The following is a 20,451-nucleotide window of genomic DNA, read 5'->3' on the forward strand; positions in this document are numbered from 1 at the left end:
CCAGGGCAGCTTCCCTCACTTCCCAAAATGCTGAGCTATCCTTTCTACCTCTAACAGCTCTACCACTATGAGGATATAGAATCTCAGGCTGTATTATCTCCAAAGTTTTACAGCTGTACAACCCAGATGTGACCCTAACCTGATAGATACATTTTATGTCAGTTTTACATTCTCAAATCCATACTAATTTGCATTAGTGTTACAGTGATCTAAACACAGATTATTACAGACACATGCACACAGATAGACTGATAATATATTACACACTTATGACTACTATATGCACACGCCACTTGATGGATATGTCAGCCAGGCTGTTACTTTCTCTTCTTCCCAGGACAGTTGGTATGGGGCAATACAGAGAACGGAATAGACATAGAACACACAGAAGTAAATAGCCTTCATTCTATGTATCAGGCGGCCATACTGATCTGCCCCTTCCCTGTCTCAATTCTGCCCCTCTTCCCTGTCTCAATTCTAGCTTTGTATCGAGATGACGGTGGTGTGTAGAGCAGATTTATGGATAATGTTAAACTGAGCAGCTGCATGGGAGAGGTGCACTGTGTGTTGGAACATGATGGGCAGACTGTAGACAGGATAGAGCAGACATGACAGAGCTGCTTCCTGTAATCAGGGATAGTGGACCTTCTGTACCACCACGGACCATGACGTAAGCCGACACCTGGGAGCGGAGTATAAATGGTACCCAGTTTTCACCAAAGCCTGCCGCAAAGTAGGTTGGAATTGTTGCAGCGTGGTACCACCAGAGCGACTTTGTCCACAGTGGCTGCCAAGCGAAGTACAGAGTTGATGAGCAGAATTGTAGTCGAGGATAGGCAGGTGACAGTATAGGCAGCACAGGATCAGAGTTGGGGACGTAGCAGAAGGTCAGGTCTGGCAACAAAGGAGCGAGGTCAGGGATGGAACCGGGGTCACAACGGGAAATTACAACATGAGCACAGGGAATCAAGAACTAAGCTTTCTCCAAGGCGATGAGGCACAAAGATCCCGCAGGGGACACAGAAAGGGGCTGGGAATTTATCAGGAAAGGCGGCCAGCCAGCGCCAATTATTGGAGCACGGGGACCACGGAGACTGCCACTGGAGCCAGGAAAGGTGAGTGAGACTGCAGGCTGGCCCCGGGGGCACACGGAGGCACACGGGTGCCCCTGCGACCCGGGATATGGGTCGCAGCAGCACCCGTGACAATCACTTAGCATCGATTGGCAAGCACCTTGCATAGCCCCACCAGCTTACCATTTCCTCACCCTCCGGTCTGTAGAGTTTCACTCTATGGACTGTCTTTAGCAACCAAAATGCTTGGCAGAAGGTTGAGGGGCTGAGGGAGGCTGAAAACAGAGGATTAGCAGAAACATTCCACCTTCACAGCGACAGACATAGTTAGGTTATGGGGTTTTAAGTTATTTTCACACCTTAACCAACCCGCTAGTTCCTTGCATAAGGATTTGTTCCAAGCCAAACTGGAGCTACAAGACACTATTACCTCCTGGCAAATCCCATACGCACTGCTACCATTTGCCACGCTTCCTTATTTGGTGTTCCTGGAGAGGGTCAATAACGATTCTTTTTGGAAACATCTATATCATTATATTGCAGCCTCCTTCTTTTCAGAAGAGTGTCAGGTGGATTCCTCTTTAGGAAAATGTGGCTCCACCTCAAAAATGTTCTACATATTCAAAGCTTCAAAGATGTTGTGTAACGAGTTCCAGGCCAGATATCAGCAGTGGACCATGTAGAAGACTGGCTTGAGTCATTAGAGGATAAGAGACCGCTGCATAAACAAGTCCCCCTGCTACAACGCAATACTAAAACTAGGCGAGCCGGGCAAATCTCACTTTAATCTCTAATGGGAAAGGGAACTGCAGACCAACTTTACGGATGAGGAAGTAGAAGCTCTTTTGAGTAACTCCAATGGATTTTGGAGATGGATGGGCATCAAGCAGAACCATTATAAAATTGCCACAAGTAGGTATAAAACTCCTTCATGGTTGCACCTGATTATCAAGGAGATTCCCAGTACCTCTTGGATATGTGGGATGGATAATGGGGGCATGATGCATATCTGGTGGTCATGCATAGTACTGATTGCGTTGGGGTGACGGGAAAAATTTGCTCTATGGTGATAACTAGATCCCCTAAAACAGTGATAGCGAACCTTTTAGAGCCTGAGTGCCTAAACTTCAACTAAAAGCCACGTATTTATTGCAAAGTGCCAGCACAGCAATTTAAGCATTAATTTATTTCTCCTTGTTCTTTGACAATTTTCAATCGTTCAGCCTCCTAAGGACACCAACAGAGTTGAAAGGAGGAGGGCAACTTTGTCTAATATTGTAGGAAGAGGGGTCCGAGTGCCGCATCTGGCACTAGTGCCATAGGTCCGCCACCACTGCCCTAAAACTATACTCTTAGCTACCCCTGATTCGGGCTTTACTTTGTGAATAGCCTACATACTCATTTGCTAACAGTGGTTAAGTTATTCATCCTTATGCACTGGAAATTCTCAACCCCTTCCTTTCAATGGCCCAATGGTCCGAGAAGGTTAATGAGTTATGCAGGTCTGAAGAAATGGCCCAGTGGGCGCCAAACTTCCATGTCATATACTTACATATACTAACTTGGACGCCATTTCTCATTTTTTCGATTTTCTCATAGTTATGATGTGGCTGTCCTAATTGTACCTAATAAAAATTCAAGAATGATAGACCCAAGAATATTACTCATAGATCCAATCTTCTTATGTAGGTTATCCGTGTTATCCTTCCTTCTGAAAACTTGTAAAAAACACTTTTGAAATGATGCTAATGAACCTTAAGGGGCTCTGGCGGGCATTACTAGATCCCCTCTGTGCTGTGGCTTCATAGCCTGTCTCACTCTCCCCCCTGCTCCCTCTACATGATGTAATCTCACTGCAGCAGAGTAAGTTTCAGCACAAAGTGGGAGGGGGAAGTGCTCTTGAACAGTGTAACAATTTGTGAAGCTACAGCACGGAGAGGCTCTAGTAACAATCCCTGGAACTCTTCTGGTTCATTAGCATAATTTTAAAAGTTGATTTTAAAAGGAAGGAGGCCGTGGATAACAAATACAAGAAGATTACCACAGTCTTGGTGCCTGGATGTATGTGTAAGTGTCCCTGGTTTATCATGCTTGATTTTGATGGTAGATTTACTTTACATCAGATCCTTTGATAAGTTTAGGGGTCTGGACTGTCGGTCTTGGATGATATCTCTGGTCATGTTGCATGGCTCTTTTAGTGTGGATATTGGTGTGTATTTTATGTAGTATCTAATTGCTTATGGTCTGTGAATTACTTTCAGGGGGACAGTGGAGGACCCCTTGTGTGTCTCCAGAATGATCGCTGGTACTTGGCTGGGGTGACGAGCTGGGGCACTGGCTGTGGACAAACTAATAAACCTGGCGTGTACACCCACGTCACTGAGGTCCTGCCATGGTTATACACCAAAATGGAGGTAAGAAATGAGACTTTAATAAGAACCAAAAAAAATGGTCCACTCTGTCAGAGCGGTGCAGGAGGCGCCAGATTCATGAAGAACGTCCGTCAGAAATCCTGAATGTGGTGCCCCCTGCACACTACACAGGACACAGGACACTGCACATAGTACAATTACCAATGCTTTTAGGAAATGTGGGCCAGAGAGTAGTGTCACACTTTTCCTTGGCTCTTAGCTTGAGCTTTATTTCAAAGTTGGTTGATTTGTTGAGTTGAACTGTGGTAAGGAAGGTCATGCTTGTAAATTACTGCCGGGGCCTAGAATTACACTGGTTTCCGAGCTGTTTTCTGTACATGACTATACTGGCCATCTTGCCTGAGCTTCTTGTTAACATCATTCAGAAATATAATACTCCAGCACCCACATAGATTTAAAGGGGTTGTCTGGAGATCGAAAAACATGGCTGCTTTCTTTCAAAAACAGCGCCACAACTGGCCATGTGTAGTGTGTAGCATTGCATTTAAAGGGATTGACCACTTTACCTCATGTTTTTTTGTAATGTGTGTGTAAGTGCGGAGGGCAGGATATTAGATAATTTGACAATGTACATCTATTAGTAGTTCTGTTCCGCTTTCTTGATGTAAAGTGAAGCCTCATGACTTTTACCTCATCAGCCAGAGATTCCTGATCATAAAATGGCCGCAGAGGGAAGGTCATGTGATCTCTAACTGTCCTGACAGAACTTATGATAGTATTCATGATTAACCCCTTAAGGACGCAGGGTATTTTCGCTAATTTCTCGCTCTCCATCTTCAAAAATCCATAACTTTTTCATTTTTCTGTGTACAGACCTGTGTGAGGGCTTATTTTGTGCGTAACAAATTTTACTTTCCCATGATGTTATTTATTATTCCATGTCATGTAGTGGGAAGCCGCAAAAAAATTCCAAATGTGGAAAAATTGAAAAAAACTGCATGTGCGTCATGTTCTTGTGGGCTCAGTTTTTACGACTTTCACTCTGCGCTCCAAATAACACCTCTACTTTATTCTTTGGTTCGGTACGATCGCGGTGATACCAAATTTATACAGGTTTTATTGCGATTTAATACATTTTCAAAAATTAAACGAATGTGAACAAAAAAGAAAAAAAAAATTTTGCCATCTTCTGACGCGAATAACTTTTTAGCGCATGGAGCTGTGTGAGGTGTAATTTTTTGCGAAATGAGCCGACGTTCTCTTTGCTACCATTTTGAGGACTGTGCGACATTTTGATAATTTTTTATTACATTTTTTATGTCATCTAATAGGTGTAAAAGTCGCGTTTTGGACATTTGGGCGCCATTTGCCGTTCCGGAGGTCACCGCCGTCAATAACCGTTTTTATATTTTGATAGATCGGGCATTTTGGGACGCGGCGATACCTAATGTGTCTGTGATTTTTACTATTTATTATATTTTATATCAGTTCTAGGGAAAGGGGGGTGATTTGAACTTTTAATATTTTATTATTTTTTTACATTTTTTAAACTTTTTTTTTTCTTTTTTTTCCCACTATTTCTTAGACCCTCTAGGGTACATTAACCCTAGATGGTCTGATCGCTCCTGCCATATACTGCAATACTACTGTATCGCAGTATATGGCATTTCTGCTCACTATACATTACAATGAGCCACAGGCTCATTGTAATGGATATGCAGAAGCCATGTATCCTCGGGTCAAACGAAGACCCGAGGCTACCATGGCAACCGATCGCCGCCCCCCGATGACGTTCGGGGGAGCGGCGATCGGAGGTAAGGTGGCGGTGCCCATGCGCTGCCAAATTTAAAGTGCCCCCGGCGACTTTGCCGGCGGCAAAGAAAAGGTTAACACCCGCTATCGGTGCAAGCACCGACCACGGGTGGTAGCGATGGGTCTTTGCTGCGATATGCAGCAAAGCCCATCTCTGTATGAAGAAGACACAGCCCGTGAGCCTTCTTCATACAACCTTCACAGCTCCATGGCGGATATATCCGTCACGGAGCGTGAAGGGATTAAGGCCCTGCCAGAGCAATTGTTTATGGACAGATAGAGATCACATGACCCTCCATCTACAGCCATTTTATGGACAGGAATCTGTGGCTGATGAGGTAAAAGACTGGAGGCTTCACTTTACATATCAAGAAAGCAGAACAGAACTATTACTAGATGTATATTGTTAAATTACCTTATCTTACCATCACACTTACACACACATGGCCAACCCCTTTAAGCTCCATTCTTCTCTATGCAGCTGACCCATGGTCAGGAGTGGAGCTGTTTTTGGAAGAAAGCAATCATGTTTTTAACCTCCGGACAACCCCTTTAAAGAACTCTGCAAGGAGGGGGAAAAGATACACTATGACCATCATATTTGTGAATGGTGGATTTAGTTGTACAGGTAGTCCCCGGGTTACGTAAAGATAGCGGAACTGTATAGTTTATAATTGTAGCTCCAGACATTTTTTTTGTCCCTGTGACAATTGGATTTTCAAATTTTTGTGCTGTAATGGGAACAAGGATTATCAATTAAATGTCATTACAGACACCTTACAGCTGACAATTGCAGCCTGTGACTAATATAACGCATCCAGACATCTTCACCAGAGGTCACATTGGGCAGATGGTCCATCTGTAATCGGGGGTTGTCTGTAAGTCGGGTGTCCTTAAGTAGGGGACCATCTGTAAAGGTTTAATCATGACTGTGATGATAATGTGATGACTGCTGGATATTGATCTCTACAGAACAGGAGGTGCCAGGTTATTATTAGGTCTAGTTTTATATACAGATGAAAATATTACATATCATATGTTCAAATTTGATTCAAACAATAGAAATCGTTGGGGAAATTTGCTTTAAATTTGGTTTGTGCAAAATTGATTCAATCATCTTTGTTCAAAACCTGAAAATTTGGAGGGGCTTTTAACCAATGTCGAAAAAGTGTGTTTTTGGTTAATTTTATGACTTTGAATGTTAACATTACTTTTCCAGATGGAGAGAAATCGGTGACCTTTCATGTGGCGCGGAGGAGGAGGATGCATTTGCACTGTGACATAGAAGACTTCCCTAAAGGGGATACACGTGGGAGGGGTATTTATAAAACTTGGACAAATAGCGGCATTCAGCATACATCATCATACAGTACTTTGGACTCCAATGCCATAGCAGCAATGGAATAAGGAAAATCCAAGAGCGGACAGATCTCTAGGAGCCGTGATCTTTACTCCGGAGCCTGCTAGGACTTCTATGGCGTCACAATAAACTGTGTATGATCCGTCTCATTGGTTTTGTCACATAATATGGAATTAGAGTAAAAGTAGAATTAAAGATTTGTCTAAGCTTAATCCTGGTCATAAATAATAGACTGGCCTTAATGTATTAGTTATCTTCCTCCTAGATTGTTATGGCTGGATAGTTTAATAAATCTATGATTTTAGTATCTCTCTTTGACACATATTTAGAGGGTCTTCTGGTTTAGATCCTTTCTTTAAGTCAGAGAAGAACATCTCTCATCCTGGAGGACCCGGCCTCTCCATGTATTACATAGACATCCTGTTTATGTGGTAATACCTGATTTGGCCTGCGGGAGTGCTGCAGAGAATTTAAATATTTGCAGCTGGGATTCGTCCAGTTTACTACTGATTATTGGGGTCCGCATAATTAGGACGGCTTGTGCTAAGCCGTCCTGCAACTCTGAACCTAGGACGAAGACCACTGCATGTCGCCATATTTTGTGCAGATTGCCCTCAGTCTGCAACCTGTACATGAATATTAAATACAATAACTTAATAATGTTTTGTGACACCTGTAATAAATGTATTTTATAAATGTCTTAAAGGCGCAATTTTTGTATAAATATTTTATCTTAAAAAGTTGGGATGCGTAGTATTCTTAATAAAGGGATTTTCTCAAGGTGGTGCTGGGTGAAAAAACTGGTGGGGGCCCCCAATAAAAATTGCGCACTTCAGCTACTGCAGAACATCATAACACACGCCTTAGCTGCTGCAGAAGATCATAATACACACCTAAGCTGCTGCAGAACATCATGACGCACACCTCAGCTGCCACAGAACCTCATAACACACACCTTAGCTGCTGCAGAAGATCATAATACACACCTCAGCTGCTGCAGAACATCATGATGCACACCTCAGCTGCTGTAGAACATCATGACACACAACTTAGCTGCTGCAGAAGATCATAATACACACCTCAGCTGCTGTAGAACATCATGACACACAACTTAGCTGCTGCAGAAGATCATAATACACACCTCAGCTGCTGCATAACATCATAACACACACCTCAGCTGCTGCAGAAGATCATAATACACACCTCAGCTGCTGCAGAACATCAGAATGCACACCTCAGCTGCCACAGAACCTCATAACACACACCTCAGCTGCTGCAGAACATCATGATGCACACCTCATCTGCTTCAGATCATAATACACACCTCAGCTGCTGCAGAACATCACAATGCACACCTCAGCTGCTGCAGAAGATCATAATACACACCTCAGCTGCTGCAGAACATCAGAATGCACACCTCAGCTGCCACAGAACCTCATAACACACACCTCAGCTGCTGCAGAACATCATGATGCATACCTCAGCTGTTGAAGAAGATAATAATACACAACTCAGCTGCTGCAGAACATCTTGAAGCACACTTCAGCTGCTGCAGATCGTCATATAAACTTTACCTGCTGAAGAGCATCACCTCAACAGCCACAGAACCTCAAATTACACACCTCAGCTGCTGCAGAAGATCATAATACACACCTCAGCTGCTGCAAAACCTCATAATACACTATACACTCCTTTCACCTTATAAGGGCACAGCTTCTACTTCTGTAGTCCTGGGAATGCATGTTGGAACCTTTTGCCCTCTTCCCATGGCTGGGGTTAACTGGAGAAAGGATCCAACAGGGAGTTTTCCCAGTACTAAATCCCTGTACTAAATAGCACTCCTCAGGAGACGTGTACAGCTCATCATTCGGCATGAGTGGAGGCATGATGGAAGGTGGGGGCCCCTTCCTTTTGCTGACTGGTGTGGGCCCTGGAGCTTCCGTCCCGGTTGCCCTGCCTATAATCCGGCCCTGTCTGTAATAGATATTGCATGTCATCAAACAGGCTGATAGGTAGGTGTATATTTATATATCAATACTTCTACTATGTCTATTCCTTACTGTTAACTCTGACCTTCACAGCTTCTTCTGTGCATTCTCTGCTTATCAGAGTACTTTATTCTCTAGTCACGGCACTGTCATGTAATGTCATTGTGAGTAGATGCACCGCATTAGGTGCGGTAACAACCTGCAAAACGTCGGTGCCAATGTTACATCATCCATTGTCTAAACATTTACACGGCATCTACTTTGTGACATGCACGTAGAATTCTCTCTGTGCACCTGCTCAGTTTTACAAGAACATCTGCGAGCCCTAACAACCCATGTAGATAATGATCAGAGGTGTATGGGGGAGAGTAGACTGGATGGCGGTTTATAGGTTTCTTATCAGGAAAGTAAATATTTGCTCATGATTATAACTATTTTACTCCCTATAGATGTATGGAGAATCATACAGCACAACAGGTTGCTTAAAAGTAATGCTTAAAATTTCGGGGGTTAGGGCTATTTGGGGGCTAAGGAGGGGCTACACCATCAGCTTTATAGTCTCCCTCCAATTCCAAAAATGTAAAAATTATGATTCTACACATTTAACCCTATCAAAGATTTTGTTGCTATCCAGCATTGTGGCATTGCACCCAGTCCGCTCACGTTTGTTATTTTGGTACAAGATGTTAAAAATATCCCACAGTCCTCTGCTCGTCCTTCCCATAGCAAGGATTCCAGGATATGGGAAAAGTGCAGCTGTTTCCCCAGTAAATAGCCGCTATGTGACACAACTCCTAAGGCAGAGCGGAGGAGTGGCTGAAACCTGCGAGGCTCCTTCCACCACGGACTGTGGATTTAGAGGGGATATCCATTGGACATATACTTGAAGAGGGAGAGAAACTGAAAGAGGTAAGAACTAAGAGGAGACTTGTTGTGGACAGAGGAGTAGACAAGTCTTCTCATTCCAGCTGTGGCCGGATAAAGCCTCCTATGAAGCTGAGCTGGGGGCAATGCTGGAGGTCTGAGGTTCTCTGTGTATATAGCTGTGGTCAGTCTTCTTATCCAGGGACCCCTGACAAGAAGGAAGTCCAGGAGATAGGGGGCTGCTGTATCTGGGATAAAGAAGTTTGGTCTATAAATAATTCTGGACACTTCATGCTACCGGGGAGGTATTCATGACTCATGTGCTGCACATGCTACACGTCTTTCTTTATCTTCTTATATTTCTCTTATTACGTTTATAGGATTCATAGATATATTATATATATATATTGTATATTACATATAAATGGCAGATATATAAGGTTATTTATATACAGCTTTGTAGAATATATTTAGATTCAAATGACTATTTGCTACTATTGTCTTCTTGAAATCTTCTTGTTATAGAACTTGTTGCAGTCCCTGTTCTGTGAATAGGGTTTCCTGAACTTTCAAATTCCTCAAGACTTTTATTCAACAAAATAGGTTTCAAATGCCTAATGCACCATAATTCTGGGGTAATTTTTAGTGCAGCATGTATACAGAGATAGGTGTCACTTGCTTAGGAGTGCAACTTCTTTTTCCATAAACTTATATTAATCTACTCAGCTCCTCCTGCTCTATAACATGCTGCTTGCAGTTATGACACCTTTTACAATCTGCTAGGCTCCTCCTGCTCTATAACATTCTGTCTGCAGATAGGACACTATGTACAATTTGCTCAGCTCCTCCTGCTCTATAACATGCTGCCTGTAGATAGGACACTAGTTATAATCTGTTTAGCTCCTCCTCCTCTATAACATGCTGCCTGCAGATAGTACGCTATTTCCAATCTGCTCAGCTCCTCCTGCTCTATAACATTCTGTCTGCAGATAGGACACTATGTACAATCTGCTCAGCTCCTCCTGCTCTTTAACATGCTTCTTGCAGATAGGACGCTGGGGGTCATTTACTAAATGCCCGATTCGGGTTTTCCCGACGGGCTACCCGAATATTTCCGATTTGCGCTGATTCCCCTGAATTTCCCCCGGGATTTTGGCGCACGCGATCGGATTGTGGCGCATCGGCGCTGGCATTTAAAGAAAAAAATGTGTCGCGGAGCTTGCACTTACCTTCACTCAGCCCGGCTCGGTGTATTCCAGTGCGTTCCGGGGAACTTCAGCGCAGCAGCGCCACCTGGTGGACAGCGGAGGAACTGCCTTAATGAATCCCGGCCGGACCCGAATCCACCACAGAGAACGCGCCGCTGGATCGCGAATGGACCGGGTAAGTAAATCTGCCCCACTATGTACAATCCACTCAGCTCCTCCTGCCCGCATGGACACTATTTATGATCTGCTCAGCTCTACTTTCTCTCTAACATGCTGCCTGCATATAGGATGCTATCTACTGCCTTATTGATGATGTTTTACGCACCAAAATATTATTCCTTTTCTGACTCTCACGCATTTTAATTTTTGGGGGGGAACACAATTTGGGCGCAGCTTTGAAATCCCAACTTTTTTGCACTTCTACTTTTTGGCGCAGACTTAGAGCTACAAAAAGCCATCATGAATGTGGAGACAGTTTTAACCCTTTTACGGTCATGCTCCAATTTATTAATTTCTTGCAGCACAGTGTAAATTATAGCACAATTTGTGCGCCAAAAACATGGACTTTGCGCCAAAATTGCTAAATGCCCCACTTAGTTATTACGGATTTTAAAGGAGCAGTATACATATTCTGCCAAAAAGTGCATTTACATGTAAAGCAATATAGAACTGTTGTAAAATATTTCGAAATCTGTTCATTTGATCTGAGTCATTGCGATGCTACAAATGTATTCTGACTTCTTAATTCTTACAGCTTCCTGTACTCAGCAGAGAGGAAGCACATAATGTATCTGTACTGCTATCATGTCTGATGATCTCTCAGCTGATCACTTACTGTAATGCAGTGAGTGTGTCCTTGTATCATAACCCTCCACCCTCAACACTTACAGCTCTTATTGTGCATTAAGTAAAGACCAGGGTCGGGAAATAAGAGTTCTCCTTATGGAGACTTTGCCAATAAAGGCTGCCTTACAGGCGTGTGGAGACTTATAGCCATTGATGCTCCAGATGTTGCCACAGAATGGTATTATCTATCCATGACTACATAAAAACCTATCAACATTGTATATACTACAAGGTTGTTATCCTGTAGTGTCAGATTTCTCTTCAGCTCTTGAATATGAAGACATTAAGAATATATTCACAGTTAGGATTCACATATATATCATAATATACCAATTTTTTGATGGAGAAGCAATAGGGCCAGATTTAAGAGCTTTAAGCCGGGTGTAAAAGGCCTAAAATAGGATCAATGTCGGACACACAGACAGATATTGTGCCTATTCCCCCCTTGTGCGACCGCTATGCCAAGTGGGTGTAAGAGGGGTGTGGCCAGGGGCGGAATGGCACTTTCTGGTGCAGGCTATAGTGCTATTATAGGCCATAGTTTTGCCTGATTTCTATATAATAGTCAATGGGAGGATGAAATCTACAATCAGTAACCCAGTAACCCAGTCACCCAGTAACCACTTCAATGCTTAACACTACTGTCTACATACTGCCCCCCATGGATGTTGTACGATGTGAAAACATGCCTACTGTAGTTAATTACAGGTGTTAAAGGGGTTTTAGAAGAATCCTGGAAAACCCTACAAAGGCTATGGAAAGGCTTAAAGGGGTTCTACCCATTATCTATCTAACAGGATAGAAGATAAAGATCTGATCACGACAAAGGGGCACACAACAATTAGGAGAATAAGGGTCCCATTTGCTCTAATGGTGACAAGTCGAGCATGCGTCCTGCTTCTCCATTCAGTTTTCAGAAATTGCAGATCGCAGCGCTCAGGTATCTCCTGCACTCACAACCCCATACTTTTGAATGTACTGCTAAAACGCATGTTCATCTTGCCACTCAAGCCCTTAGTAAGAACAGGACCCCTATTTTCTGGGTTGCCAAAGGACCCCTTCCTAGCAGTCAGAACCTCAGTGATCAGATTGTTATGTGCACCATCCACGAGGCGAGTTGAGCTTCTTTCCTCAGGCTGCACATCATGTAGCAAGATGGGGGGAACATCAGGAGCACAATCACTGGCTACATAGAGACACTGTATTGAGGGCCCACCCTTTAAATAAATAACTAGATTTATAACTAGTGGATGGGGCCGAGGGCGTACCATTCTATAGCTCCCCTCAGGCTTATCCAGTGGATGTTGGCAGACCCCATGGGGATTTACATAAATATCTTTTATAAATTAGCAATTTATCTAAATTCTTATAACCTTTAGGTATGGCAAATGTTCTGCTGTAATCACCCCTCGAGCTAAGGACATCTGCGCTGCATCTCAATACAAGCTATTGTTCCCTGTTATCAGCCACCTCCTGCAGAGGAGTGTAGCATTAGCCGTCTCTACAGTATTGTAGTCAAGTTTGCTGATACAAGACAGGACTCTGCATCTGATGTAATTCTCTCTTCCCGGTCTTACTTACATCTTAATATTGTTAAGGGAGATAAATTGGTGGAAATAACATATGAATCATTCATTATATGAAACTTTCTAAGCCGTGGGCTAAAAGAAAGAAGAAATGTAGAGGGTCCGATTCTTAATGATTTATGAAGTCGTTGGCAGCAGTCCTCTTGTTAGAGTCTCTAATACAGCGGCAGTGACTTTCTACTAGTTTCATCCATTAGCTCTTGGCTTATGGAGTATTTAAAGGGTTAAGCAGCGCCGCCTTCTTCAAGGTCCCAATGTCCTTCAGCATGTGTCATGCACTAATCCTCAAGTTTCTTATGTTATTCCACCACCGTCTTGGCCGTATTATCTGGGGCGCCCCCCCCCCCCTCCTTCTCTTCTTCCTCAAGGCCCAGATCCTCCTTACAGCCGCAGGCGGTGAGACTCCCAGATCTGCCTCGCTTTCTGTGAATCCCAGCCACCGTCTACTATTTATAGCAGAACAGTGAGGAAATAGGAGATGGGCTCTCCATGATAAAACGCTGTGGTAGAAGGGAGGACATGTGCAGACCTTGTTATGTTATATAGATGGAACATGGACCATAACATCAGCCACAACGCGTATTGTGAGGTTGGCGAGGCCGTGATCACATTGTACTGTACGTAAAACGAAAAGTATAAATGTCATGTTATATGAGATGTCATCTCCAGAAAATATACCTACCATAGGATATGTTCCTTCTTTCCTCTGGCAAATTAGATCTTCTCCTGAAGGAAGTCAACTATCACATGATATAAGATTCTCCTTCTTCCTGGAGGAGAGCAGTCTCTACTATCACTCCATGGTGGATACTGCAATGGAAGCCAAGAGAAAGGCGCTACCTCGCTAAATATTGTCAGAATTTGAGAAGACCCCATCAGTCAGGCTAGCAGTAGGGGCAGCTCAAGGTTGATAGAGACCTTTTACTGTAGTATTACAAGGTGGTCAGAAGTCTTATGTTTCTAATGTTCCACTGCAACATTTTAAATGACATCTTCCACCAGGACAAAGAATTGTAAACCTAGCACACTGACATCCTGGTATATACCCCCTCTGGCAGGATCATCTCTTATTTAGGCTTCTTATGTCCTTGTTTTTGAGAAAAAAAGGGTTCAAAATATTATGAAATTGAGCCTGAGAGGCTCCAGATGTTAATAGATCCTGGAGCCCCTCAGACTAATTTGCATAAGCCTGCATAAACACCGGGACATAAGAAGTTAAAAAAAGAAGAGCAGATCCTGCCAGAGGGGACACATACCATGATGAAAGTGTGCTTGGCTTACAATCTTTGATACTGGTGGTAAATGTCCTTTAAACGGGAACCTTTCATCAGAAAGGTCACTTTTCCATGATGACAGCTTCCAATAGCCTCTAACATGTTGACTTCAAATATGTTTTTGCTGTGCATCTAAATAATTTCACTGCTTTTAAATCTTTTCTTTAACATTACCTGGCTCCTTGCCAGCAGTGTGTGGTGAGTCCCAGGAGGGGCAGTTCATATGGCACAAGTCCTCTTCTACTCAATTTCTCCTCCCCTCATCCTCGCTCATTCCATTCTCCCTCCCTCAGCCTCTCCCCGGCTGCCTCCCCTCACTTACATCAGCTTACTGCCACAGGAAATTAACACTTTAACTGCCCCCCAGGACTCACCACATGCTGCTGACAGGGAGCCAGGTTATGTTAAAGAAAAAATTAAAAACCACTGGAATTATTCAGATGCAGGACAATGGCATTGTTTAAATCAACATGCCAGAGGATATTGGAACCTGCCATCATATAGAAATTACCTTCCTGATGAAAGGTTCCATTTAACTATAGATCTCCATTTCAGGACTGAAATGTTAGACTTGCACCAAATCTATTTATCATCTGGCTATTCTTGACAAAATTTGGAACAAATTACATCAACGTGGACTACAGTAACTAAAAAATGTGGACTACAGTTTAAAATTTATCCTCATGAAAAATGTTCCTTTGTTTTATGGGAAAACACGGCCTAATGTACATCTGATGAGTCAGAGGTGGCTGGCAAAAACTTATCTCCTTCTCTCGTGATAGCGGATCAAAGCTCATATGTGCAGACTCATATATTTTATTTTAATTGTTTTATGTTTTTCAGGAATCAATAGTGCAAATAATGATAGTAAACTTTGTAATATACTTGATTAAAGAAAAATAATTCCTTCTGGTTATTTCTTCCTACTTTTAGCAATATACTGTATATAAATCAGCTGCCCCTCCTTTACTATCAATAGCTGCTTATAGATAAGGAGAAACTGATAAAGGTTCTAGTCTTATCTCCTTACAGAACTGAAATATCAGTTAAATATTCTTGAGATGTATAAGGAGTTAAACTTAAGCCTCTTCTCCTTAACCATCTACTGTGCACAGGCTTCAGAAACAGTGTTCACTGGAAAAAGACACAGAAGAATTTTTATTTTTTGAAAGCATATTACAAAGTTTACTATGATTACCTGCTTTATTGATTCCTATAACAGCAAAATGTTGCTTTTCATTTTGATGCTGCCAGCCAGTGACCCCCGGCTCCTATGTCAAGTGCATGCATGAAGATTAGATTTATAGGACCTGGGTCTTCTGCCAATGTGACCCTGCCCACACCTCTGGTTCACACCTCTTGTAATAAAAGACATACATTTAGGTTCCTGTGTGTTCCTAGTGAAAGTCTGCTTTGTATCTGTGCTTTGGATTTCCAATGCTTGACCCTAACTCTGTTCTCTGACAAAGGTTTTGATCTGTTATCCTCCATGTATGACCCTTCTAATATGGGGAAGTGACAACTTATGGGCCCCTTAAGTCTCTTGGGCCCGGTCAGGACCGCATCCTCTGCACCCCCTCAAGTTACGCCCCTGCCAAAAGCCCAACTGTTTAGATAACAAAGTAGGACCACAACCAGCTGATCATTACAATTACCTAGATAAAAAAAAAGTATTCAAACATTTGGTTTTACTTAAAAGCCTACATGATCCACCAACATTTTAATGTTGTAGATCCATTCAAAAACTGGCCTTGAGAGAACTTGGATATGGTGACCCCTTGGCGATGGAGCCCTGGGACAACTGCCCATCTTTCTCCAAACAATCCATCCCTCGTCTGCACTGTACATATGCTGCTGTATATTCTCATTCTATAAGGCAGACAGCTATAGGAAAACCATAATCCTCCAGGGCAAAGCATCAGGAATTCGCTGAGAACTTGACAGCTTCTATTTCTGCAGAGGTGTAAGTGCAGGTGAGGAGTCGGAAAGTGACAAACTGACTGTAAGAACTTGCTGAGAAACATGTGGAAAGCCCGCAAAGTGTCTTCTCCTTGTATTTTTAGATGTTGTTTTTTTATCAACCCCCCCACCCGATGTCCCCAACCAAGTAAACCCAGTAAACATCCATTGTTATATTTATTCTCATAGAACACCTATGGATCGGTCATTTGCCCCTAGATGCCGGTAGAATATGGTAGTATCTATAGTGTATGGTGGGATCTGTTGTATATGTACCCATTCAAGTTGTTGGAACCCTGATATTGCTAAACTGTCAGGTGGGTGGTCCCAAGAACTCCAGCCAATCAGAGGTTTAGCGGTGATGTTTCGATCAGCCACTGATAGACCAAATTCCAGATTCCCCGCCCCCCTTGACTAACAATGTATGCTGATAAAGGGTTACAAGTCGTCCCTATATCACCTAAAATAAGTTGCCAGTGGGGCACTGTACCTTAATAATAGCCTTTTTTCTGATATGCAAATTAGCTTTCTGACTCATCTTTGGCAGCCTGAGAGAGAAGAGTCAGAGATACCAGTGAGCCATGCCCCATTATTATGACAGCTCTGTGTCTCTTCAAATCACTGCTCTGCCTCCTGGTACTTAGGGACCCTCTACTAATATTCAACTGCAGACATATAAAGCTCTATGTACAGATCTTAAATATCCTGTCAATCTTTTACTACGGTACCTTGTGTTAAATTCATGACATGTGACATCATCGCAGGTCCTTTAGCCTTCTAAGAATACCAAACTGTATACCATGTATGTGATTACATGAAATCACAGCAGCCTCCATGGAGGATGGAGAGAAGTAGAAGTCCATGGTGGCTGCTGTGACTTTATGTGATCAGGTACATGCATGGGGTACAGCTTGCTATTATTAAGAGGCTAAAGTACCTGAGATTACGTCACTCTGGTCACATGACTAAAACTGTGACCAGTAAGGAGGCATAAGGCATTGAGAGGATTAGATGGGAGGTGCCGGTCGAGCAGGACACGCCCCCTCTGATGCCAGGTAATATAAGACAAAAGGTGATGTAGGTGGATGTAAGCTATACTATTTTTAGCTAAAAGAAGGGGGTCAGTCAGTTATTAGAGGCCTATAGGCCGTATATGTGTAAATGTGCTGACAGGTTCCCTTTAAGTATAGGTAACATTAGTTAAATAGATGATGGTCTGATCTTTTCATATTTCTGTGCGGCTCAATGTTGGTTACATTATAGGAAGCTGCTGTACGTTGCTCACATTGGTAGCTGCTGAATGGGTGCAGTCATATGTAATGACATGTTTACGTAGAAGGCGCCATCTGTTTGTTTTTCATTGGATTCTATGACAAAAATGCGATCTGGCAGCAGTTTTACTAACATGGCAGAAAGAGAGCAGAAAATATTTATGTAGAATAGCGGATGTATCACTGCCCGATGCTGCTCAGTCATTACATGTAGAGGTTCAGAGCAGCCAAAATGTGGAAGAAACATGGACAAAAGGTTCCAGATATCAATCATCATTATAAGCAATGGTGGGACAAGTAGTAGTAGTCATATTAGTCATAGTAGAAAAGGTGGTGGTTGCAGAAGTAGTAGTAATGGTAGTAGTAATACTAGCCATATATAAGCAATAGTAGTGGTAGAAGTAATACTAGTCATATTAGCAGTAGTAGTGGTAGTAGTAATACTAGTCATATTAGCAGTAGTAGTGGTAGTAGTAGAAGTAAAACTAGTCATATTAGCAGTAGTAGTGGTAGTAGTAGAAGTAATACTAGTCATATTAGTAGTAGTAGTGGTAGTAGTAATACTAGTCATATTAGCAGTAGTAGTGGTAGTATTAGAAGTAACACTAGTCATATTAGCAGTAGTAGTGGTAGTATTAGAAGTAATACTAGTCATATTAGCAGTAGTAGTGGTAGTAGTAATACTAGTCATATTAGCAATAGTAGTGGTAGTATTAGAAGTAACACTAGTCATATTAGCAGTAGTAGTGGTAGTAGTAATACTAGTCATATTAGCAATAGTAGTGGTAGTATTAGAAGTAACACTAGTCATATTAGAAGTAGTAGTGGTAGTAGTAATACTGGTCACATTAGCAGTAGTAGTGGTAGTAGTAGAAGTAATACTAGTCATATTAGTAGTAGTAGTGGTAGTAGTAAAACTAGTCATATTAGCAGTAGTAGTGGTAGTAGTAGAAGTAATACTAGTCATATTAGCAGTAGTAGTGGTAGTAGTAGAAGTAATACTAGTCATATTAGCAGTAGTAGTGGTAGTAGTAGAAGTAATACTAGTCATATTAGTAGTAGTAGTGGTAGTAGTAATACTAGTCATATTAGCAGTAGTAGTGGTAGTAGTAGAAGTAATACTAGTCATATTAGCAGTAGTAGTGGTAGTAGTAGAAGTAATACTAGTCATATTAGCAGTAGTAGTGGTAGTAGTAGAAGTAATACTAGTCATATTAGCAGTAGTAGTGGTAGTAGTAATACTAGTCATATTAGCAATAGTAGTGGTAGTATTAGAAGTAACACTTGTCATATTAGCAGTAGTAGTGGTAGTAGTAATACTAGTCATATTAGCAGTAGTAGTGGTAGTAGTAGAAGTAATACTAGTCATATTAGCAGAAGTAGTGGTAGTAGTAATACTAGTCATATTAGCAGTAAGAGTGGTAGTATTAGAAGTAACACTAGTCAAATTAGCAGTAGTAGTGGTAGTAGTAATACTAGTCATATTAGTAGTAGTAGTGGTAGTAGTAAAATTAGTAGTATTAGTGGTAGTAGAAAAAAAGTGGCATAATTAACAGACTTCTGCAAGGGGTACCCACAGCATATACACACATACAAACAGTGTATATGTACACCATATAGACATACATACATTACTATATACAGACATATAGCATATACATTCAAACATACAGTATATACATCATATACAGACATATGGCATATACATATCAAATAATCAAACACACACACAGTGGGTATGCAGTATTCAGAACCCTTTAAGCTTTTCACTCTGTTTTATTTCACCAAATTTAAAGGATGAAAAAAAGTTCTTTTTGCGCTAATTAATGTGCACTCTGCCCCCATCTTGACAGGAAAAAGCTGAAATGTAGATATTTTTGCTAATTTATTAAACAAGAAAAATTGAAATATGACATGGGCATAAGTATTCAGACCCTTTGCTGTGATATGTTTAACTCACATGCTGTTCATTTCCTTCTGATCCTTCTTGAGATGGTTCTACTCCTTTATTAGAGTCCGTCCGTCAGATATTGTCAGGATCCGTGGTAGTGGATCCTCTGTACCGGAGACCGGAGTCTAAGTGGTACCCGGTTTTCACCAGTGCCCACCGTAAAGCAGGGTGGACTTGTTGCGGTGTGGTACCACAAGGTTGTTCCATAGACATGACTTTGTCCACTGTGGCAACCAAAGCGAAGTACAGAATCATCAGGCAAACTCATGGTCAGAAACAGGCAGGAGGTTTAGACAGGCGGCACAGGATCAGAGTCGGGGACGGAACCGGGCAGTAGGCACAAAAATCCGGTGGGGAATGGTCGGAGAGGTTGGCTTTTATCAATTTCCTGGGAATGGACAGCACCAATTAGTGGTGCACTGGCCCTTTAAATGTCGGGGACGTGCGCGCCAGGCTGCCGAAGCAGGAACATGGACAGGTATGGCAGAGAGAGGAGTCGGGGACCACAGAGAGGCACGCGTGTGCCCGCAACCCAGGACATGGGTCACGGGGGCACCCGTGACAGATATCCTCGATGAAAACCTCTTCCTGAGTGCTGTGGACCTCAGACTGGGCTGGAAACGCATCAGTAAAACGTGGTATTTTTATGTAATGATTCACATTGGAAGAACAAAGCTTGAATAACTTTTGGATTCATGCACCGTGGTAGTACTAGTCACAATACTCTGTATTGTATATGTATATTCTTTGTATCTGTCCCCCTATAAAGTGCTACTGAATATGATGGCGCTATGTAAAGATTGTCGTTATAGTGGAAGTAATGGTAGTCATATTAGTAGTATAGTAGTAGCAGTCAAATAGTCTTAGTAGTTATATTAGTAGTAATG

At 42.2% G+C, this 20,451-nt stretch overlaps 2 protein-coding genes across 3 annotated transcripts in view; both read left to right on the forward strand.

Moving 5' to 3' along the window:
* TMPRSS13 (transmembrane serine protease 13) overlaps positions 1–7,316 on the forward strand; it is a 40,083-nt gene extending 32,767 nt beyond the window's left edge. The window contains exons 12-13 of one of the 2 annotated variants that reach the window (XM_072155702.1): positions 3,335–3,487; positions 6,477–7,316. In XM_072155702.1, the coding sequence (XP_072011803.1) occupies positions 3,335–3,487; positions 6,477–6,494 (171 nt within the window). In that variant the 3' untranslated portion in view covers positions 6,495–7,316. The remainder of the gene's footprint in view (positions 1–3,334; positions 3,488–6,476) is intronic. The other variant, XM_072155703.1, reaches the window with a different exon arrangement.
* Positions 7,317–9,339: 2,023 nt separating this feature from the next.
* LOC140134903 (FXYD domain-containing ion transport regulator 6-like) overlaps positions 9,340–20,451 on the forward strand; it is a 47,042-nt gene continuing 35,930 nt past the window's right edge. Inside the window, exon 1 of the mRNA XM_072155706.1 lies at positions 9,340–9,514. The gene's annotated coding sequence lies outside the window, so the exon portion shown is untranslated. The remainder of the gene's footprint in view (positions 9,515–20,451) is intronic.

The sequence above is a fragment of the Engystomops pustulosus genome, chromosome 6 (genome assembly GCF_040894005.1).
Source record: "Engystomops pustulosus chromosome 6, aEngPut4.maternal, whole genome shotgun sequence".
Taxonomy (NCBI): Eukaryota; Metazoa; Chordata; class Amphibia; order Anura; family Leptodactylidae; genus Engystomops; species Engystomops pustulosus.